This window comes from Macaca mulatta, chromosome 6, assembly GCF_049350105.2.
Source record: "Macaca mulatta isolate MMU2019108-1 chromosome 6, T2T-MMU8v2.0, whole genome shotgun sequence".
NCBI lineage: Eukaryota > Metazoa > Chordata > Mammalia > Primates > Cercopithecidae > Macaca > Macaca mulatta.
In genome coordinates, this window is record NC_133411.1 from 172267583 (window position 1) to 172290262 (window position 22680).

Here is a 22680-nt window from a genome sequence, read left to right on the forward strand (position 1 = left end):
AAATCTAGATACATAAGCTGAATAATGTACCACGACCAAGTTTGGGGTTGGGAGGAAAGCTGTTTCAAAATTCTGAAATCAATCAATAAAATCCATGATTTTACCAGTCTAAAGAAAAAAAAAATGACCAAACTGATACAGAAAGAGCATAGAAAATTCAATATCCACTCATGAAACTCTGCTAACAACAAATTAATAGATGGGAACTTGCTCAACATGACAAAAGGGAATTTACGAAAGGCCTACAGCTTGCATACATAATGGTCAAAGACAATGCTTTCAAAATCCTAAGATCCAGAACAAGACTGGGATGGCCACTTTCTCCACTGTATTGTTCTGGCCACTGCAATCGGGCAAAAAATATCAAAGGCCCACAGAATTAAAAGGATAAAATAAAACTGTTCCTATTCGTAGTTTATGTAGAAAACTTAACAAGTTAACAACAAAATAACTTCCAAAACTAATAAAGTTTAGCAACGTCACAGGATACAAGGTCAACAAACAAAAATCAAACACATTTGTATATACTAGCAATGTGCAATTGGAAACCCATGTTTCCAAAATAATACAATTTAACAATCGTTCCCCCAAAATGAACACTGTGGAATATAGGCTGAAAAATGACATAAAATGCTGATAACTGAAATCAAAGAGGTCCTAAATAGATACCTCATGTTCATGGATTGGAAGACAAAATTGCATTCAAAACCCCAGTAGGATTTTTTGTAGATACAGAGTAGCTAATTCTAAACTTCATATGAAAGGCAAAGAAACTAAATTAGTCAAAACAATTTTGAAAAAGAATAAAGTTGAAGGAATTATGGTGCCCAGTTTTAAGACTTACTATAAAGCTATGATAATCAAGGCAATGTGGTATTTATGAAAGGATAAACACATAGATCAATGGAATAAAGTCCAAAACTAGACTCACATAAATAGCAATTGATTTTTGACAAAGGTGAAATGACAACTCAATGGGAAATAGACAATTTTTCAACAGATGATTTTAAAACAACTGAACATCCACATGCCAAAACATAAACCTAAATTTCACAGCTTATACAAAAATTAACCTAAAATGGATCACAGATCTAAATGTAGAACTTAAAATTATAAGACTTTTAGAAGAAAAAATCCATAGGCTGGGCACGGTGGCTCATGCCTGTAATCCCAGCACTCTGGAGGCCGAGGTGGGCAGATCACTTGAGGTCAGGAGTTCAAGACCAACCTAGCCTATATGGTGAAATCCCATCTCTACTAAAAAAAAAAAAAAAAAAAAGGGCTGGTAGTGGTGGGCACACCTGTAGTCCCAGATACTTGGGAGGCTGAGGCACAAGAATCACTTGAACCCAGCAGGCAGAGGTTGCAGTGAGTGGAGATTGTGCCACTGCACTCCAGCCTGGGTGACAGCGAGAGTCTGTCTCAAAAAAAAAAAGAAAAGAAAAAGAAAAATTCTTCATGACCTGGGGTTAAGGTTCCTAGACATGACACCAAAAACGTGATCCACCAACGGCATGATGGATAAGACTTCATCAAAATTAAGTCTGTGCTTCAAAAGACACTATCAACAAAGTAAAAGGAGGAGAAATTACAAATCATATACCCAATAAGGGACTTGTACCCAGAACATATAAAGACCCTTACTACTCAATAAGACAACAACCAAAAAATGGGTAAATAATTTGAATAAACACTGCTTTAAGGAAGATACCCAAATAGCCAATAAGCACAAGAAAGAACGCTCAACATAGTCATCAGAGAATAGCAAACCAAAACTACATAGATATACCATTTCATATCTACTAGAATGACTAAAATCAAAATGTCAAGTAAACAAGTGTTGGCAAGGATGCAGAGAAATTGGAACCTGTGTACACTGCTGGTGGGAAAGTAAAAAGATGTAGCTGCTTTGGGAAACAATGACAGCTCCTCAAATGATTAACATAGTTATCATATAACCTACAAATTCTACTCCTAGGTAAGAAATGAAAACACATATGCACATAAAAACTTGTACACGTTTATAGCAGCTTTAGTCAGGACAGCCAAAAGGTGGAATTACCCAAAATGTCCAACTTACAAATGTATAAACAAAGTGATACAGCCATACAATGAAGTATTATTCAGACATACTAATGAATGTGCTGATACATGCTAGAATATAGATGAACCTCTTAAGACATGTTAAGTGAAAGAAGCCAGTAACCAAAGACCACATACTACGATTCCATGTACATGAAATGTCCAGAACAGGGAAATCCATGAGATGAAAAGTGGTGGATGACGGGGGATGACGGGAGGATAAAAGCTAAATTATACGAGGTTTCTATCTGAGATGATGAGAACACTCTGAAATTGATTATTGGAATGGTTGCATTTATCTGTGTATATACTAAAAGCTACTGAATTATACACTTTAAATGGGTGAAATGTATGTTGTTACAATTAAGCTGTTTTTCTTAATTACATATGATTCCATTTATGACATGCTTGAAGACAAAAATATGGAGACAAGGATTAGATCAGTGGTTTCCAAGGTTTAGGGGCTGGGAGTAGGGTGTGACTATAAAGAGAGCATAAGAGTTCTTATGGTGATTGAATGCTTCAATATTCTGATTGTGGAGGTGTTTACACATATCCGTACTTAAAATTCACCAAACTATACGCCAAAAATGTTAATTTTACTTTGTTTACTCAAAATAAAAAATTTTGTTAAATGTCAAAGAGAATAAAATTAAAAGAAAAATAGCCTCTTCCCCGACAATTCATTCTTAAAATAAGCAAGACAGGAATCATAGGGTGAATGGACTGCCACGGCCTGGAGTGAGGTGTTAAGGGTCCAGGCAGGGTGAGGAGGAGGATATCCCTGCTCAGCATAGGATGCGAAGCCTAAGCAGGGTGAGGAAGACATTCATGTGGGGAGATGACCTACAATAGAGAATCAGGCCAGGCGCAGCGGCTCATACCTGTAATCCCAGCAATTTGGGAGGCCGAGGCGGGCAGATCACCTGATGTTGGCAGTTTGAGACCAGCCTGACCAACATGGAGAAACCCCGTCTCTACAAAAAATTAAAAATTAGCCAGGTGTGGTGGCTCATACCTGTAATCCCAGCTACTTGGGAGACTGAGGCAGGAGAATTGCTTGAACCCAGGAGGCAGAGGTTGCAGTGAGCCGAGATCACACCACTGCACTCCAGTCTGGGCGACAACAGTAAAATTCCAACTCAAAAAAGAAAAAACAAAACACAAATAGAGAATCAAATAGGAATCAGATTTCTCACTGGTACTGAAAGGGGTTATAAATATGGAAAGGGAAAAAATGAAAATGAAGCCCATGGAATTAGAATTTACATGTGAACTCATGGTTTTCAATATACACAGATACAGAAATATAGATGTAAAGACATGCATTATATATATACACCAATAGCAATTGCACACTAGCACAGATCTTGGCTTTTAAATATTACCCACTAAAGAGAACCCAGGCTCTACGGAAAAATGGCTGATTCTTGGGTTAGGTCAAGGACAGCAATGAGAAGTCTGGTATATCTTATGCCAGAGAGTAACAAATTGATTGAATAATGATGGGAACATGTCAGAAGGACACAGAGGCCACCCAAAATGGACTTCTACCAGCCAAATGTACAATAATTTTGAGCATCACTGTAATGAGAATAGGTTTTTAACCCACTGAATAAAATAGAAAATAATGAGATTATAGAGATATGATAAATTTAAAGTCTGATGAGAAACAAGGTAGTATTTTGCAACTATCTTCTCAAAAAATAATTATAAAAATAACTACAGTAGAGAAGTCTGGCAGACACTACCTTAATCAGTCATCTAAGAAACACCATCAGAAATGAGACAAATTGAAATTATTAAACTATGACAAGATGTACTTCTATCACATTCCTGCCAAAGATGAATAACCTCAATCTAATCATGAAGTATCAGAACTCAAAATAAGGGATGTCCTACAAAACTACCCCATAATTGTCAAAAGCACTAAGTTGTAAAAGGAACGAAATGAGAACTTGTTCCAGAATGAAGTAAACTAAAGACAGCTGACATTTAAATGGAAGGCATGATTCTGACTGGATCCTCTTGCTATAAGGACGTTATTAGGACAATCGGTTCAATGTGAATGAAGTAAAGGTCTGAGGATTAGAGGGTGGTAATGTGTTAACATAAATTTCCTGATTTTAATGGTTGCATTCTAGTCATGTAAGATAATTTGAAGCAAACAGTTATCAGTAATGAGGAATCATGTCTTCAACTAATTCACAAATGGTTCAGAAAGAAAAGAATTATCTGTAACTTTTCTATGCATGAGATTTAAATTTTTTTCAAGAGTTAAAAAGGGCAAAAAATAAATAAAAAGGACATAAATAGGACATTGAATGTCTATAGATAATTCCTACCTATATGCCTAAATCACTTAAGATCAAAACAATGCCACTGATATACAATTAGTGACCTTCACTTTCTGCCACAAAGGACTCACTTAATTACCATGTTCACACTTCTCTTTTGTGTTAATCCACTTCTACTGTTAGACTTTTAACTATTTTTAAACTTTTTGACATAAAGTAATCCCTCAAGTAATAATATTCTAATTAAGAAATTTTCATTAACTCTTAATTACTTAAAATACATTTATGGACTTTTTCCTTTCTTAACATTGTTTTCAGCACTATAATTTTGTGTGAATTGTTATACTTAGACAAAGGGGTACACAATTCCTATTTAGAAAACTTTATTGAATATCATACTTATCAAAAGAAAAAGTTAATTTTCCCCAAAGGCACCCTTCATTTCACATGATCTATACTCTAATGTTATTTTGTATTAAAAATATGGTTAAATATGGAATTAGTAAAATGCAGCATATAAAACTTCATGCTGAGCAAAAACAAGTCCAAAACAACTTTACCATGTATCCATAGAATAGTTCCCACAGTACATTTCCTACGTAAATCATGTTTGAATGCAATTTTTAGAACCATTTTAAAATATATTTTGCAATCTGTTAACTGTAGGCATCCACATTTTTCTTCCATTACATAATCTGTTTCTCTGATTAAGTTGGCAATATCTGCTAGGATCCACAGAATTCAGGAAAAAAAAGCAGTTATTTCTCAAGGTTTGAGAAATCTGGTCCACCTTTAGTGTAGTTTCCTGAGATTTCTGCTCCACTGAAGTCAAAACCAGGATTCTAAAAGATATAAAAATATATAATGAAATAAAACCTAAAAGGAAAAATACAAGTACAAACTGGCAATTGATGAAAAAGATATATAAATGACCAATAAATACATGAAAATAAAACAGACTTCACTGTTGTCACCAAAATAACATTTAAAACTATGAGGCATTTTTCAACTCTCCTAGTTATAAATATTTAGAAATCATATGTATACTACAATGTTGGCAAGTGTATGGGGAAACATATACTTCAATAAAAGTCCGTAGATAGATTTAATAGCTAGCATTTTAATTTTTTTAATTTATTTATTTTTTTGAGACGGAGTTTCGCTCTTGTTGCCCAGGCAGGAGTGCAATGGTGCAATCCCAGCTCACCGTAACCTCCGCCTCCCGGGTTCAAGAGATTCTCCTGCCTCAGCCTCCCGAGTAGCTGGGATTACAGGCATGCACCACCACACCCAGCTAATTTTATATTTTTAGTAGAGACGGAGTTTCTCCATGTTAGTCAGGCTGGTCTTGAATTTCCAACCTCAGGTGATCCACCTGCCTCTGCCTCCCAAAGTGCTGGGATTACAGGCGTGAGCCACGGCACCCGGCCTATAGCTAGCATTTTTTGAGAGCTTTCTACGTGCCACACAAATCTCTAAGAGCTATATATATGTAAGATATTTAACCCTCACAACAATCCTGTAAAGTAGTATGTCAGGCCTTAGTCTTTTTGGTGGGCTATTTCATTTATCCAACAAACATTTGTTGAGCTCCTACTGTTTGGAAGACCATTAGAGGTATGTAGAATTCAAGAGTGAAAAAAAACAAAAATTCCTGCTCTAGCGGAACTTATTCTAGCAGGAGGAGACAAACCATAAATCAACCAGTACAGGGGCTGGCACGCTTTTTAAAGAACTAGGTAGTAAACATTTCAGGTTTTGCAGGCCACATGGTCTCTAACACAAATACTCAACTATCTGAAAGACAATATACAAACAAATGAGCATATATGTGTTCTAGAAAAGCTATAAAACAGGTAGTGGGCCAAATTTGGCACAAAGGCTGTAGTTTGCCAACCCCTGATCTAGTGTTAAAAGTTGGTAAGTGATAATAGAAAAAACAGGATAAGGGAAATAAAATGATAATATTTAAATGGGATGATCAAAGTATGCTTCATTGAGCAATGATATGAAAACATAAAAGCCAAACTGCGGAAGAAGAGCATTGCAGTCAGAACGATAGCAAAGGGATGGGCTGACATGTTCTTTAAGGAACAGCAAACAGGCCAGTATGGCAAAAGCAGAATCAGTAAGAGGGATAGCAGTAGGGAAGGAGGTAGTCAAGGAGATAATGGAATAACTGAACAGATATGGCCTTGTAAGAGATAGAGAAATGACTTGCAGAGTTTGAGAAGTGGTATGATATGACTTGGATTTTAAAAGAACTGCTCCAACTGGCCGGGCATGGTGGATCATGCCTGTAAGCCCAGCACTTTGGGAGGCTGAGGTGGGCGGATCACGAGATCAGGAGATTGAGACCATCATGGCCAACACAGTGAAACCCCATCTTTACTAAAAATACAAAAAAATTAGCCATGCGTGGTGGCGGGAGCCTACAGTCCCAGCTATACATGAGGCTGAGGTAGGAGAATGGCGGGAACCCAGGAAGCGGAGCCTGCAGTGAGCAGAGATTGCACCACTGCACTCCAGCCTGGGCGACAGAGCGAGACTCCATCTCAAAACAAAACAAAAAACAAAACAAAACAAAAAACTGCTATTTTGGGAAGACTATGGCAAGAGTAAAAGTGAGAAGACCAATTAGAACGTTATTAGAGTAATCCGGGCAAGACATTAGAGGTGGTCCAGATCTGAATGGTAGTAGAGCTGGTGGTGAGAAGTGGTCAAATTCTAAATATATTTGGAAGGTAGCATCAACAAGATTTCTTAATACATTGGATAGAGTATGAGAATGATGTAAGAATCAAAGAATGAGTCCCAAATTTTTTTTTGACCTGAACTACTAGTTTTCATCAACTGAGATGAGAAGGCTACGGGTAAAAACAAATATAGAAGGATTGTTAGGGTGTTCAACTTGGACATGGTGAGCTTAATATACATTAGATAGCCAGGTGGAGATGTTGAATAGGCAACTGGGTATGCAGGTCCTAAATTCAGAAAAAAAGTCTAGGCTTGAGATATACATTTGGAAATCATTATCATAAAGACATACATTATCAAGTGCTACGATCTAGTAATTCGTCTCCCAGATATTTATCTTAAAGATATCTTAGAACACTTGAGTAGTTTCACAGAGATGAAAGCACAGCTTTGTTTAAAATAGAGAAAAATGAAGAAATCTAAATCATATCAAAGGCAAACAGCTAAATCATGATAACACATCCAAACTACAGAATACTCTGAAGCAGTTAAAAAGAATGAGTTTTATACCTATGTACTAGTAAAGAAAGAGACCCGCGGCATATTATTAAATAAAAAAGCAACAAGGAGAACAATACACACAGTGTGATCCTCCATTTATGCTAAAAAACAAAACAAACAGCCAACATATAAGATGAAAATGAGATAGATGGAAGAATGGTGGTGAAGGGGCCTTTCACTTTTACACTATGTAAGTCTATATTGATTCAACTATAGTAAGAGTTTATTCATGCATTACTGATGTACATAAAAGTAAGCTTAAACTCACAAATCACAGCAATACAAATAAATTCCTCTCAAGAAAATCTTTTGAAAAATCAAATCCATACAAGGCCATTATTCTAACCATTCACTTAAAAAATTCTTCTAGAAAATGTTTGTAACTCGGCCGGGCGCGGTGGCTCAAGCCTGTAATCCCAGCACTTTGGGAGGCCGAGACGGGTGGATCACGACGTCAGGAGTTCGAGACCATCCTGGCTAACACGGTGAAACCCCGTCTCTACTAAAAAATACAAAAAACTAGCCGGGCGAGGTGGTGGGCGCCTGTAGTCCCAGCTACTCGGGAGGCTGAGGCAGGAGAATGGCGTAAAAACCCGGGAGGCGGAGCTTGCAATGAGCTGAGATCTGGCCACTGCACTCCAGCCTGGGCGACACAGGAAGACTCCGTCTCAAAAAAAAAAAAAAAAAAAAAAGAAAAAAAAGAAAATGTTTGTAACTCTTCATAATGACATTTGAGTTTCAATTTCAAAGAGTATTTATTCAATGATTTTTATATATTTAATTACACATACTCATACACTTCATCTGACTTACTTCTTTTTGGAATCTCTCTAATGTAAGCTTTCTCTGCATTTGGTCTTGCACCCAAGGATCCGCTGCATATTCAGATTCTAGTAGAGAAGTCCAACAATTTGCTGCATCTCTCTTTGTCTTTGTGAGAACAATACGAACCATTTTTCTATCCTCTAAAAAAAACACACACACAAAGAAATTAGAGTTCTTCATCAAGTTGGGTTTTTTTGTTTTTTTTTTGAGACAGTCTCACTCTGTCGCCCAGGATGGAGTGCAGTGGCGCGATCTCGGCTCACTGCAACCTTCGCCCCCACCCCAGGGTTCAAGTGATTCTCCTGCCTCAGTCTCCCTAGTAGCTGGGATTACAGGCATGCGCCACCATGACCGGCTAACTTCTGTATTTTTAGTAGAAACGGGCTTTCACCATGTTGGCCAGGCTGGTCTCAAGAAGTTCTTCATTAAATTTTATATTTTCAAAAACCACTAAGTAATCTTTTCTCCCCCCAGTAGGTAATTTTGACATACAACGGTTTTCAACACATTTCTATTGCTTTATCTTTCAAAGCTGCAAAGACAAAAAAGACCTAATACAAAAGGGGAATAGATAACAAGACAAAATTAATTTTAAAAAAGATTTGATGAATTCTAGTAATTACCCTTACCCAAAGTCCATGTTCCCTCATCAGCTATTGTAGAATCAAAGAGTTTGCCCTGAAAAATAAACATACAAGATGCTAAAAATACAGAATTTAATTTGTATAAAGTTTTCATGATTAAGATTTATCTACTTTCCTACCTAATCCACATCTTATACCACCACTTCACCATGACATTTATAGGTGCGCAACCCTAAATTTTCTTCCAGCAGGTAAAATGGAAACTAGTTTACACTGCAAGGGATATTTACTATGGCAAAGAACACAGAGCTCTCTAAAGAAAGATCAGGGCTCCTTAATTTTTAGAAGATACAATAATGCTGACCACTAGCCAAATGTGAAATTAGTATCTGAAATGCTTTAATTCTACCAATTAAAATTAACCACAAGAAGGGATCTCCTGCTAAAACTAAAAAATGTCTTTTTTTTGAGACAGAGTTTCGCTCTGTCACCCAGGCTGGAGTGCAGTGGCGCGATCTGGCTCACTGCAACCTCCACCTCCAGGGTTCAAGCTATTCTCCTGCCTCAGCCTCCCGAGTAGCTAGGACTGCAGGCGCCCGCCACCACGACGGGCTAATTTTTGTATTTTTAGTAGAGATGGGGTTTCACCATGTTAGCCAGGCTGGTCTCGAACTCCTGACCTCGTGGTCCACCCGCCTAGGCCTCCCAAAGTGCCAGGATTACAGGCATGAGCTACTGCACCCAGCAAAATGTTGTTTTTAACGTAAACTTTTAAAAACATTTTAATCTTTTTGTTGGGCAATTGGCATTTAAAAAAACTTTACGTATTCCAGATTTGAAAGATCACTTGTGACTGTTCACAAACTCATGTTTTTTTAAAAAAAATAAATAAATAAACAAAATATAAATTTAAAAGAGACGGCACCAGGTCCGGTGGCTCAGGCCTGTAATCCCAGCACTTTGGAGGCCAATGTGGATTGCTTGACCCCAAGGGTTCGAATCTGCTGTGAGCTACAATCTCAGCCCTGCACTCCAGCACGGGAGACAGGGACCCTGACTCTATAAATAAATAAGTATATTTTTTAAAAAAAGAGAGAGAATGCATAAGCTCAAATCCATTTTAATTTGCTGCCAAATTTAAGTTATAGAGAGTGAAATTAAAGTGTCACTAGAAAAAGCCCACATTTTCAAATATGTCAAAATTAGTGGGAAAAAAAAAACTCCCATTGGTCTATATGTACATCAAAAATCCCCGAGTTACTGCTAAATTCCGAAAGTTACTGGATTTACTAAATTTAAATCGTAATCTAAAACCATTGTTGAGGAAACTATGAATTGTACAATTCAGAAAAGTCACAGAGATCCAAGCTGACATAAATTAATGTCTTTCACAGGAATCTTGAGGCACTCAAAGCACCTCCATATACTGTAATATATATAATAGCTAACATATAGAATGAACTTATTACATACCAGTGAATACTCCAAGCTCTTCATACACATGAATACCAAAACAATCCTATGAGAAGGGTACCATAACTACCGTATCTTGTGGATAAGGAAGGTATACAGACACTGAACAATCTCTTGCCCAAGTTTACAAAACTAGGAAACAAGTCGTCTCCCTTCACATTACACTGCCATCAAACATCTTGGGCATGTAATCTGAGAACAAAATCTAATTTCAACCTGTTCATTTAACTATACGCTTAACAAAGAAAAAGCGAGTCCAGATCCAACGAGTATTGGTGAAAAGAAAGAAAAGGGGTACTGCTTATTTTCTGCACACACCTCTTCACCACGTGCTTGACCACTCCATAAACATGCAGGATTTTTAAACTTTTACATGACAAAACTAATCACCTGACATCACCTCTAAATTCTCTGCCCGTTATTCTATCCCTATTTTCTTTGTTCTCCTTTCCTATATTTATCTGTTGATTAATTACGCTCCACTGCAGGGATGTCATCTGTCTCGTTGCCTTCCTGCCACCTTCCCGTCTTCAGTGCACGGAAGAAATATTTGTTCCTTTAGCAACCTAGTTAATCTGTTCCCAGCTGAAGCCCTTCAGAGAAGCAGAAGCAGCAGTCTGGCTTGGTTTGAAAACTAAATAGGAAAATGGGCTCCTCAAATTTCCACAACTCAGCATCTGCCCTGAGGAGGCGGGCTCTGACCAGACCCAAACCTGGTCAGTGTTATCCTCTTTCTCTTTCTGCCAGCCACGGGAGCCGTGAGGACACCCAACAGTCGTTCAGGGAAACCATGAACTTTTAGGGGGCGGCTGGGAAGAGGAAACTGAACACAAGCCCCGAGCTGCTGCTACCTTGAGGATCTCGCGGCCGCCCACCGACAGCGCCACATGCCGGCTCTGCAGGCCGCACTGGATATCCTGGGCGCGCGTGCCTGGAGGCACCTGAACTTCAATGAACACCTCCTCCAGGGTCTGGTACCACTGGCCCCACGGGGTCCCGCACGGAACCACCCCACTCCGCTCCTCAAACGGGGCCGACATACTCCAGTGGCTTCCCGGCCGTAGCCGCACCAGGCGGAGCCGAGCGCACGCGCGGAATCCCACGCTCAGGCTACGCCTCGGCCACTCTGCTCGGGTCACTGCACATGCGCAGGAACGCAAGCTGGCGTCTCGGTGTTCCTGTTCGTTTTCCCTTTTGAATGGCCATTTACGGCACCAGCAGAACCCGGATGAAAGAACTGAAACCCAGAAAAGTTCACATGCAACGAACAATGGGACAGAACTGGAACCAGTGAAGCCGGAACTTACTACACAGTCACCTAAATGACGCCAACATGCGCTTTCAAACGCCTCCGTAGTGAAGTGCGCTTGCGCAAATGCTAGTGGTGCGTAGGTTACAATTGAGTAACGCCGGGAATGACTGGGTAGGTGGGTGGGGCGGGGAACAGTAACGGTTTCCTATTGGCTGGCAGCCCGAACTCACAGACCAGCTAATTGGACGCAGTCAGAACCCAGCAGTCTTTCTTTGTATTCCTCTGCGGGATTGGTGTGCCCAGGGGTTTGACTTTCCAATTGGCTAACGCCGGTGTGGGAGGGGAATGTGGGGAGTTTTGAATTTGAAGCCGGTAGGCAGTGATAATCCGCATTCAGTTGCCGAGGAGTGCCAGTGACCTTCAGTTTCTGGAGCTGGCCGTCAACATGTCCTTTCCTAAGGCGCCCCTGAAAAGATTCAATGACCCTTCTGGTGCGTAAGGGGGAAGGAGCTGGGGGACGGGAGACGCCCTAACGCCCTTTGCCTCTTTCGGCTCCCTTCTTGGGAGGCAAGCAGGAGGCGATTTTAGGATCGGGCTGGGGCTCATTCAATTGATTGATTTTTCTCAAATATGCTCTAAGCATCTGTTACATGCCAAGCACTAATCAGGATGCTAAAGATACCGCAGGGAGTGAAACAGTCCCCGCCCCTTGGGGCTTACATTCAGGCGGGGAATACTGTCAATAAACAGCAGTAATGGAGAAACTACAGCAGAGCGAAGGGAATGGAGGCGAGGCGTTGGTAGCTATTTGATTTTCAAGTCCGAGAGGGCCTCACTGATAAGAACATTGGAGTATTACTTTTAGCCTGAACTTGTGGATTTCTTTTGTATATTCCATTTGGGCATAAAAGTAGGAAGATCCGTAAAGGCAATTTCTGGGTGTAAAATTAGAGCAGTAGTACTTATTGAAAACAGAAACAATGAAGTTATCATTGCTGATATTGACCACTTATACCTCAAGCACCATACTAAGGCTGTACATCGATTATTAGTTGTTAATTTCCCACCAACTCTAAGGGGTAATCCTATTATTCATTGTTTTATTGATAAAAAGACTGAGACTTAAATTTGCTCAGTGCTGCACTACCAAAGTGCCCGGACTGGAATAAGAACCCAGCCCCCATCTTGTGCTCTTAACACCGCAATGCATAAGCACAGTAACCAGGAAGCCTTAGATGTGTTTGGTAGGCATTCATCATTTAAGATGCTGTATGCTGGGACTGTGCTACTAGATTTTGTTTATTCCTTCCAAAAGCCAAGTGAGGAAGGTACTGATATTGACCCCATTTTACAGATGAGAAAACAGAGGTTTTGTAACTTGCACAACCAGTAAGTGGTAGAGCTAAATATCAAAGCTCGTGATTTATCCACTATCATACACTATTTCATGGTTACTTATTACATCTCTTAATTTCTGTCAGCCAACGTGTGGATGAAAATGTTCACAACTACTCACAAAGGAAGGCCAAATGAGCAAGTGAATCAGCACAAACTTATTTTCTTAGTTAAAAGACTCAAGGACCATATAATTTCCCGAGTAATCAAAGGACCTACTCTTAAGTTTTGTCAGCAGTGTGGCTTTAAGGTTTTTTGTTTTTGTTGTTGTTGTTTGCATTATAGTAGGTTAAACTGGCTTTACCAAAGATACAGTATTTCAGGCTCACAGTTACAGGAGTAATACCAATTATTCGTTTGCTGTTAATGTGTATGAGGCACTGTGGTGATTTTTCTTACTCGAGTAACCCTCACAACCACACTTTAAGGTAGGTACTGTTCTTTATCCTTGTTTTGTGAATGAAGAATCTGAGCTTCTCAAAGTCACTTTCCAGGGGCTTAAAGCTACACCGAAAAAAGAGAGTTTTTATTCACCCTCTTCTCCATACATCTACAAAGTATCTGGCCCATAGTAATGTCTATTGATTGGCAGGCCCCAGCTGGATTTGAACCCTGATCTGGCTGATTACAAAAGCCTATTCCATTCCCACCTCCCCAACATACTTTCTGTTTTCTTTTCCATGCTGCTGAACTCAACCCTGAGTTAAATATTGGGGATACAAACATGTTTAAGATACTCCCTAACTTCAAGCAGGCTTCTGGCTAATGTGGAAAATGGATAGTACATAAGCCTTAAGAAAACCAAGAAGTTCTATGATAGGAACAATATGCACAGGCTTCTATGAAGGGAGTTTTCTAGCCTGATTTGGGCATTCAGAAAAAACTAGAAGAGGCAACATCCAGGCTCTTCTGGCAAAACAGAAGGTTGGCTGTTCATTCTAGGTGGAAGAAATAGAAAACACAGAGAAGTTTGAAGAATTTGTTTAATGTAACACATAAAATGTTTTGTTTGCATACAAGTGTGAACTGCCTGGCTTAGCTTTTGTTCATTGTTGATGAAGATGTAAGCTGTTCCAGACAGCTTATGATCTCTCCCAAGATATCCCATTCCTCTTGTCTGATGTTCCCTCTCCCAGATTTCTAACAAGTCAAACCTATGTTCTAGTGCATTTAAGAGTTAAGAAAAATATATAGAACATGAAAATGGCATGTGCCACAGTCTCACAAAGTATTGGTAAGTGTACAGGCTCCGTTTCAGCCTAGTTGCTCTTGAATCCAAATCCCTTTAACTATCAAACCTGACTCTGTGGAGTCTCTAGGGAAGAAGTTTTGTTAAATGTGGCCTTAATTGTTCGCAACTTGCACATGCTGCTTAGTCACATCCACTCTCCCATGTTTTGCTGGCCCTTATCTCCTTGAGAGTGGACCCAGTGAGGGATGAGAATACTAGAACTCATCCTAGGTACACTGCTGAGTTTTTTCAGTGTACCTAGGATGAATTCAGCCTGATTTAATTTATGTTTTCTGTTTCTCTTCTGGCTGCTTGTCAAATCTAGATCAGTGCTTCTCATGCTTTTCCACAGCAGCATTTCTAAGAGCAGAGGGCAAAAGAGAAAAACTACCAGCTCTGAATCCCTCCCGACTTACCCCCAAAGGCCATAGCTACCAGTGGTGGTGGCAGTTTTCTCTGAAGTCTTCTGTTTGCTTCAAAATACACTATATTCTTCGTTACTTCCCACCCCTACCCCAAATGAATAAAATAGATGCTCTAAGATGTACCACACTCTGTAATCCCAGCACTTTGGGAGGCCGATACCGGCGGATCACGAGGTCAGGAGATCGAGACCATCCTGGCTAACACGGTGAAACCCCGTCTCTACTAAAAAATACAAAAAACTAGCCGGGCGCGGTGGCAGGCGCCTGTAGTCCCAACTACTCGGGAGGCTGAGGCAGGAGAATGGCGTAAACCCGGGAGGCGGAGCTTGCAGTGAGCTGAGATCCGGCCACTGCACTCCAGCCTGGGCGGTAGAGCGAGACTCCGTCTCAAAAAAAAAAAAAAAAAAAAAATACAAAAAAACTAGCCGGGCGAGGTGGCAGGCGCCTGTGGTCACAGCTACTCAGGATGCTGAGGCAGGAGAATCACTTGAACCTGGGAGGCAGAGGTTGCAGTGAGTGGAGATTGCGCCACTGCACTCACTCCAGCCTGGGCAACAGAGTGAGACTCTGTCTCAAAAAAAAAAAGCAAAAAAACCCCCAAAATTTATATTTCAACCTAAGATGTATTCTTATATCTCTACACACATATATGAAAGGAAAGTTTCACAAAATAGTTCTTAACTTTGCAGTGTATGAGTCATGCTGACTTTTTCTATTGTTTTTACTTTTTAAAAAGTGCTAATCAAGATCTACTCATGGGGCTGGGCATGGTGGTTCACACCTGTAATCCCAGCACTTTGGGAGGCCGAGGCAGACAGATCAACTGACATCAGGAGTTTGAGACCAGCCTGGCCAACATGGTGAAACCCTGTCTCTACTAAAAATACAAAAAAAACTAGCTGGGCATGGTGGCGGGAGCTTGTAATCCCAGCTACTCGGGAGGCTGAGGCAGGAGAATCACTTGAACCCAGGAGGCAAATGTTGCAGTGAGCCAAGATGGTGCCACTATACTCCAACCTAGGCAAGAGAGCAAGACAGTATCTCAAAATAATAATAATAATGAGTTTCTGTCTACCATTTGACAAACATTTAGGGGACTGCAGTAGTTGCCTGAGAATGGTCCAAGCTCCTTGCTCTTCCTATTTATTTGCATGAGGCTCTAGACTGAAGTAAAGAGCTTTTCAGAGAATAGTATTAATCTGTTTGTTCCCAATCAGCTAAAGCTTTAGGCTAATAGTATTTTAATTATTGTAAGTCCTAAGGGCCCCATGTCAAATCTGCTATGTTTATTTACTCAGAAATGCCTTCAAATCTGGGACTTTAGTTAAGTGAAATTATGCAGTATAAACTTCTGGAACATACAAATATAGTCTAGTACAATTTTTACTTTGCATAACATTGGCTTTTTGAATTTCCTAAGCCTCACATTCTTTATCTGTAAATTATCACATAGTGTTCTTGTGAGGATTAAATAAAATGACATCTATAAAATGCTTAGCATAATGTCTGGCATTTAGTAAGTGCTCAAAAAATTCTAGTTGCTCAGTGTGGTTGCTTTTCTTCCGTGTGTTTGAATTGCAGTTGATATCTTCAATAGGTCTGATGTATTGACATTAGCCAGAGATGGATTATCACTATAAATTTTTATTCTAGGCTAAACATTGAGGGATAGACAGTTTTAATTACTTTATTTCTAGAAACCAACAGTAGTTACCTTTGTGACTCTCTTTGAGTAGAGTTGACACCAAGTATTTTATTTGCTATATTCAGTCCTTAGTAAGAAAGCCATATATTGCCTGTAATATATGATGTTCATCTCAAAAATTGTTGTTTGCTCAGTTGCCTGTGTTCCTTTGACCCAGTTGATATAAAGGGCAAGATGATATTGTTCTTCATAGAGAGGCCTTCTTTATAATATCAAATGGATGCAATTTTTTACATTTAAAAAAATAGAAGCAGTTTGTTAATGACATTTTTACATTTATATTCACTTTATTAAGACGTGTTTTAACTTAAGATCATAAATAACATTAGATGATATATTAATGTTTTCTATTTCCTCTAGGTTGCGCACCATCTCCTGGTGCTTATGATGTTAAAACTTCAGAAGTATTGAAAGGACCAGTATCGTTTCAGAAATCACAAAGATTTAAACAACAGAAAGGTAATAGATGACCAAAGAACAGTGGTTATGTGATCTTGTAAGTTTAAAGTTATGAATAACAATATTTAAAGATGTTATAGCATTTTTTAAAATGTGAAGCTAGAACTATGTTTAAATTGTATTTGATGGATTTATGAAACGGTCAAGTACAGAATAATGCTGTCATCATTACGTTGTTATATAACCAGGAGAATTAAGCAAGACACTTATATTGATATGTAGCTTGCCTTTTAGTAATTACCTTGACCTGTCAGGGAATATTAAGAAAATCAGAACCATATTAGATGTGTAAAAATATTGTGTAATTATTTGAAAATGTGCAACTAAGAAAAGAATATATTGTTTCATCAAAAGTTGCAATTAGAAATCTGGGGCCAGGCAAGGTGGCTCGTGCTGGTAATCCCGGCACTCTGTGACGCCAAGGTGGGTGGATCACCTGAGTTCAGGTGTTCAAGACCAGCCTGGCCAACATGGCGAAACCTCATCTCTACTCATAATACAGGAATTAGCCGGGAGTGGTGGGGTGCGCCTGTGGTCCCAGCGACTAGGGAGGGAAGTGGGAGAATTGCTTGAATCTGGGAGGCAAAGGTTGCTGTGGGCCGAGATCACACCATTGCAGTCCAGGCTGGGTAACAGTGACACTGTCTCAAAAAACAAAAAGAAAAAAAAAAACTGGAAATTGTGTTTTGTGTGTAGTTAAAACATGTTAACACCAACCATGATCTGTACAATTCATTTTTCTGCAGAATCTAAACAAAATCTTAATGTTGACAAAGATACTACTTTGCCTGCTTCAGCTAGAAAAGTTAAGTCTTCGGAATCAAAGGTGACGAGCTTTTATATGCCAGCTGGTTTATCAACTGTGTCATCGAAAACATCTGAAGTATTGTATTTGATTAGAATGGGTTAAGTGTCTCAATCAAGGTTATAAGTAAATCTGTGAATTAATGAAATGAGTTATCATTAGAACTCTAGCAAGTGTTCCATTTCTGCCTAGGTCATTATGTTTAAATGTGCCCTTAGTTCACAATTACAATGGTCTTCAATTCTCAGTCACTTCCGTGTTTAAATTGTTTATTACCTAGTAAAGATTTCAAAATTATGTGATGCTTTCATTTATTGAGTACCACCATTTGAGTTGTTTTGATTTTGTGTATTTGTTTGTAGGGAAGGTTAAGTATTTTTGAAGAAAAGGGGGAAAATGCCAGTATCTAAGAAAGATACTGAGAAACTGTTAAGGAGTGGTGACAGATTAAATTCTTCATAGTCTTGTGGCTTGTGCAAGAGCTACTATTACTATTTTCATAAGTTTATAATCAGGCAAGCTACATAATACTTTTTTTTTTTTTTTGAAATGGAGCCTCACTCTGTCTCCCAGGCTGGAGTGCAGTGGTACCATCTCAGCTTACTGCAGCCTCTGTCCCCACAGGCTCAAGCGATTCACCTGCCTCAGCCTCCCCAGTAGCTGGGATTACAGGCACATCCCACCATGCCTGGCTAATTTTTGTATTTTTACTAAAGATGAGGTTTAACCATGTTGGCCCGTTGGCCAGGCTGGTCTCGAATTCCTGACCTCGGATGATCTATCCCAAAGAACTGGGATTGGGATTACAGGCGTGGCCCACCATACCTGGCCGCCATATAATACTTTTTAAAAGACAGCTGGAGGGGTGCGGTGGTTCTCGCCTATAATCCCAGCACTTTGGGAGGCGAGGCAGGTGGATAACTTGAGGTCAGAAGTTCGAGACCAGCCTGGCCAACATATAGTGAAACCCCGTCTCTACTAAAAAATACAAAAATTAGCTGGACGTGGTAGCACACGCCTGTAGTCCCAGCTACTTGGGAAGCTGAGGCAGGAGAATTGCTTGAACCTGGGAGGCAGAGGTTGCAATGAGCTGAGATGGCACCACTGTACTCCAGCCTGGGCAACAGAACAGGACTCAGTCTCTCCAAAAATAAGGAAAAAAAAAAGACATCTGGGCACAGTAGCTCACGCCTGTAATCCCAGCACTTTGGGAGGCTGAAGCAGGTGATTGCTTGAGGTCAGGAGTTCGAGACCAGCCTGACCCACATGGTGAAACCCCATCTCTACTAAAAATACAAGAAAATTAGCCATGTGTGGTGGCACGTGCCTTAATCCCAGCTACTCGAGAGGCTGAGGCAGGAGAATTGCTTGAACCTAGGGAGGCAGAGGTTGCAGTGAGCCTAGATCCTGCCACTGCACTCCTGCCTGGGCAGCAGAGCGAGACCTATCTCAAAAATAAAAATAAAGTTAAAAATTTGTACAAATTACTAGGTTTTTTTTGATGTGAAAAATATTCAGAGTTGGGAAAAGTTAGGCTTAGGTTCTTCATTCATTTGGCAGTTGCCTAAGCCTCATATTCTGTAATACAGAGCTGTGTTGTTCAGCATGGAAGCATAGCCACATGTGTCTGTTGAGCAATTGAAATGTGGCTAGTGCTATTAAAGAACTAAATTTTTAATATTATTTAATTTTAATTAATATATATTTAAAGATATACTCAATTTTGTTAGTGGAACACTTTTAAATATTTTTGGAACAACTTGAGTATGTGAATTTACTTTCTCCTCTCTGTGTTTTATGAAACTAAACATACATAAATGTTTCTGATGAAAATTTAGCATTGAATTGAAATGGCTGTAAGTGTAGAATACAAAGAAAATTTTAAAGACTTAGTACAAAAATATAAAACATCTCATTGATAATTTTATACTAGTGACATGCTGAAGTAATATATTTGATATATTGGCTTAAGTAAAATATATTAAGATTTTTACTTTTTAAACACACTACTAGAAAAATTTAAATGCATACATGGTTTGCATTATTTTTATTGGGCAGGACTATTATAGACACTCTTCTTAGAAATTGATGTAAGTGGTTTGACTTAAATTTCTTGAAGAAACTGTCCTGAAGTTTTGTAATTTATAAAGCCCCTTAGAAAACTAAATTACAGGCCGGGCACGGTGGCTCAAGCCTGTAATCCCAGCACTTTGGGAGGCCGAGATGGGCGGATCACGAGGTCAGGAGATCGAGACCATCCTGGCTAACACGGTGAAACCCCGTCTCTACTAAGAAATACAAAAAATAGCCGGGCGAGGTGGCAGCGCCTGTAGTCCCAGCTACTCGGGAGGCTGAGGCCGGAGAATGGCGTGAACCCGGGAAGCGGAGCTTGCAGTGAGCTGAGATCCGGCCACTGCACTCCAGCCTGGGCTACAGAGCGAGACTCCGTCTCAAAAAAAAAAAAAAAAAAAGAAAACTAAATTACATACAAGTTTGTATGGAGCCCCAAAATAATAGTCCCTCCCCATAAAAAATTTCATGGAGTGTGAAATTAATAAACATGACACTGATGTCACTCCCACCTCCTGCCCCACTTAGAAACATCTAAAACAGATTTCATTCAAGATGTTGATCCCTTTCTTCCATTTTTAGATGGAAAAGATAGTCTTTTTCTAGCCATTGTTTCAGAAAGTCTGTTGGATATAAAAAGATACAGTGTGAAAATTGTATGTCTTATTTAGAATAAAGCCAATGAGAAAATTAGAATCAGAGCTTATGCTATTTCAGTTTTTATTTCTTTGCATCTGTATATTTTCCTCTTTGGGTATCAAAGTTTAAGTTGATTTCTCTTTGTAAGATTCTGAGATAGCATAATGAAATATTCAAGATGTATTGCTGTTTAACATTAGAGGGAGGCAGTCAGTAGCTTTATTCATAAAGTTCCACCTATTCTTTTCACTGGGCTGATTAGGAAAATCCTGATTTATTGGGTTGAAAACTTTTAAACCTAAAATATCTTGAGATTTTTAGAATCTTTTATTTATCAGATGAGTGACCCACAAAATTTTTAACAGACTCAGTGTAATGTTTGAAATAGAAACTGTTTGGATCCCTTAATCTTTTCTGGTAACTAAGAAACAAATTTGGCTGTGATATTTGTGACATCTAAATTTGCTTATAAGTTTTCTTTGGCTTTTAAACAGAAGGAATCTCAAAAGAATGATAAAGATTTGAAGAAATTAGAGAAAGAGGTAAGCAGTGCTTTCAACTTATTGAAAAGTACATATAATAGAAACAGTTACATAGATTTAAGAGATAAGGATTCTGTTGCAGTGTGAGGAGTCCTGCAGTGAGGGAAACATGCCATTCAGAACAGTGCATATGGGAAAACAGTTCTTACAACATTTCACAGATCTATCCAGGCTATGTTAATGTGGTATGCTGGCAACGCCAAGATTCAAGATAGCCCACTTAATGAAAAACTGATAACTGAAAATCATTATGTCAGTTGATTACAATTAGATATGTGGATCAGATATTGATATCTATCCATCGTTGACACTCTTCCTGTATGCTGACTTATGTTAAGACAACATAGCTAGAGGATTTCTTAGTGAGCATGCAATCCCAGCTGGTCAGACTATGATGAAGGTAGGCTAACTCCATGCATTGCTCTGCACAATAGGTATAGGCCTTCCTCATGGGTGAAATAACACAGAGCTATGCTGTTCAATGTGGTGGCTACTCACCACATGTGACTATCTAAATTAAATAAGATAAAATTAAGAACTCAAATCGGCCGGGCGCAGTGGCTCAAGCCTGTAATCCCAGCACTTTGGGAGGCCGAGACGGGCGGATCACGAGGTCAGGAGATCAAGACCATCCTGGCTAACACGGTGAAACCCCGTCTCTACTAAAAAATACAAAAATTAGCCAGGCGAGATGGCGGGCGCCTGTAGTCCCAGCTGCTCGGGAGGCTGAGGCAGGAGAATGGTGTGAACCCAGGAGGCGGAGCTTGCAGTGAGCTGAGATCTGGCCACTGCATTCCAGCCTGGGCGACAAAGCGAGACTCCGTCTCAAAAAAAAAAGAACTCAATTCCTCAGTTGCACTAATCACATTTGAAGTGCTCAATAGCCACATGTGATTAGCAGCTACCATACTGGACAGGGCGTTTCCACCATGACAGAAATTTCTATTGAACAGTACTGACCTAAAGAACCCATTTACTTTCCTAGCAATGCTAAGCAGCTCACTGTGAACTTTGCTTCTCTGCCGTCTTTTCTGTTTCCGTTGCTAACCAACTCTTTTTCTCATGGATATATTCTTTCGATATATTAAAATCTTTCATTTGATTACAGTCGAATGTTGGCTTTTGACCAAGAGTATGTCAGAGTAACTGTAGATGTCTGCTCAGTTGCTCTGATTGTTTTATATGTATTCTAATCATGTTAGCTATCATTTTATTGAGGATACATGTAGGGGTTGATATTTAATCACTGAGGAATAATCACTGAGTCTCAGTCAGATAGCTGGTGAGTGAGTGGTAAAGCCAGGATTAGAACTAATAATTTATATCAGTGACTTCATTCGGTGTAGAATTTTAGGGTGGCAGGTTTCCCCCCATGACATTAAAAATATCATTTCATTTCATTGTCTTTTGGCTTCCACATTTTCTGTGGACAAATATTGGTCTGGGGGGGTTTTGTTGTTTTGTTTTGTTTTTTAAATCTGGTAATAGCAGCAAGAATGATGGCTTGCCAATGCCTAGTACATTCTCCTCAGAAGCCCAGCTCTGCCTTCTTGAAATAAAAAAACATTTAGTATTTTAAGCTAATTTGAATTTGTGTAATTGAAGCTACAGAAAATAACTATTATAGGTGGAAATGCC

At 39.3% G+C, this 22680-nt stretch overlaps 2 protein-coding genes across 17 annotated transcripts in view; one reads left to right on the top strand and one right to left on the bottom strand.

The window, feature by feature from the left end:
• Positions 1-1998: 1998 nt before the first annotated feature.
• NUDCD2 (NudC domain containing 2) lies at positions 1999-11612 on the bottom strand. Of its 2 annotated transcripts, none has more exons than XM_015141365.3 (4): positions 11371-11612; positions 9092-9140; positions 8451-8602; positions 1999-5221 (listed from the first exon to the last, which is right to left on the bottom strand). In XM_015141365.3, exons 1-4 carry the CDS (start codon positions 11557-11559, stop codon positions 5138-5140), a joined length of 474 nt encoding a protein of 157 aa, XP_014996851.1. In that variant the 5' UTR covers positions 11560-11612; the 3' UTR covers positions 1999-5137. The 2 variants fall into 2 exon arrangements, with proteins under 2 accessions (XP_014996851.1, XP_077860648.1); XM_078004522.1 differs by having other exon boundaries at positions 10520-11612.
• Positions 11254-22680, top strand: part of HMMR (hyaluronan mediated motility receptor) — a 35456-nt gene continuing 24029 nt past the window's right edge. For 2 of the 15 annotated variants that reach the window (XM_078004514.1, XM_078004519.1), the window contains exons 1-4: positions 11660-11903; positions 16888-16986; positions 17733-17812; positions 20998-21042. Coding sequence is in view for 8 of the 15 variants with exons in the window: in XM_015141361.3 (XP_014996847.1) it covers positions 12217-12262; positions 16888-16986; positions 17733-17812; positions 20995-21042 (273 nt within the window). In the remaining 7 variants the exon portion in view is untranslated. Of the gene's footprint in view, positions 11904-12098; positions 12263-16887; positions 16987-17732; positions 17813-20994; positions 21043-22680 lie in introns of those variants that run through there. The other 13 variants (XM_078004516.1, XM_078004520.1, XM_028849894.2 and 10 more) reach the window with 9 other exon arrangements.

Bases quoted from the DNA above. Each gene is read 5' to 3' on its own strand.
- NUDCD2 (XM_015141365.3), bottom strand. From the start codon at position 11,559: ATGTCGGCCCCGTTTGAGGAGCGGAGTGGGGTGGTTCCGTGCGGGACC. The intron at 9,141-11,370 runs GTAGCAGCAGCT...TTTATTTTTCAG, and splicing joins GCGGCCGCGAGATCCTCAAG to GGCAAACTCTTTGATTCTAC. The intron at 5,222-8,450 runs GTAAGTCAGATG...TATATCTTTTAG, and splicing joins TAGAGAGATTCCAAAAAGAA to AATCCTGGTTTTGACTTCAG.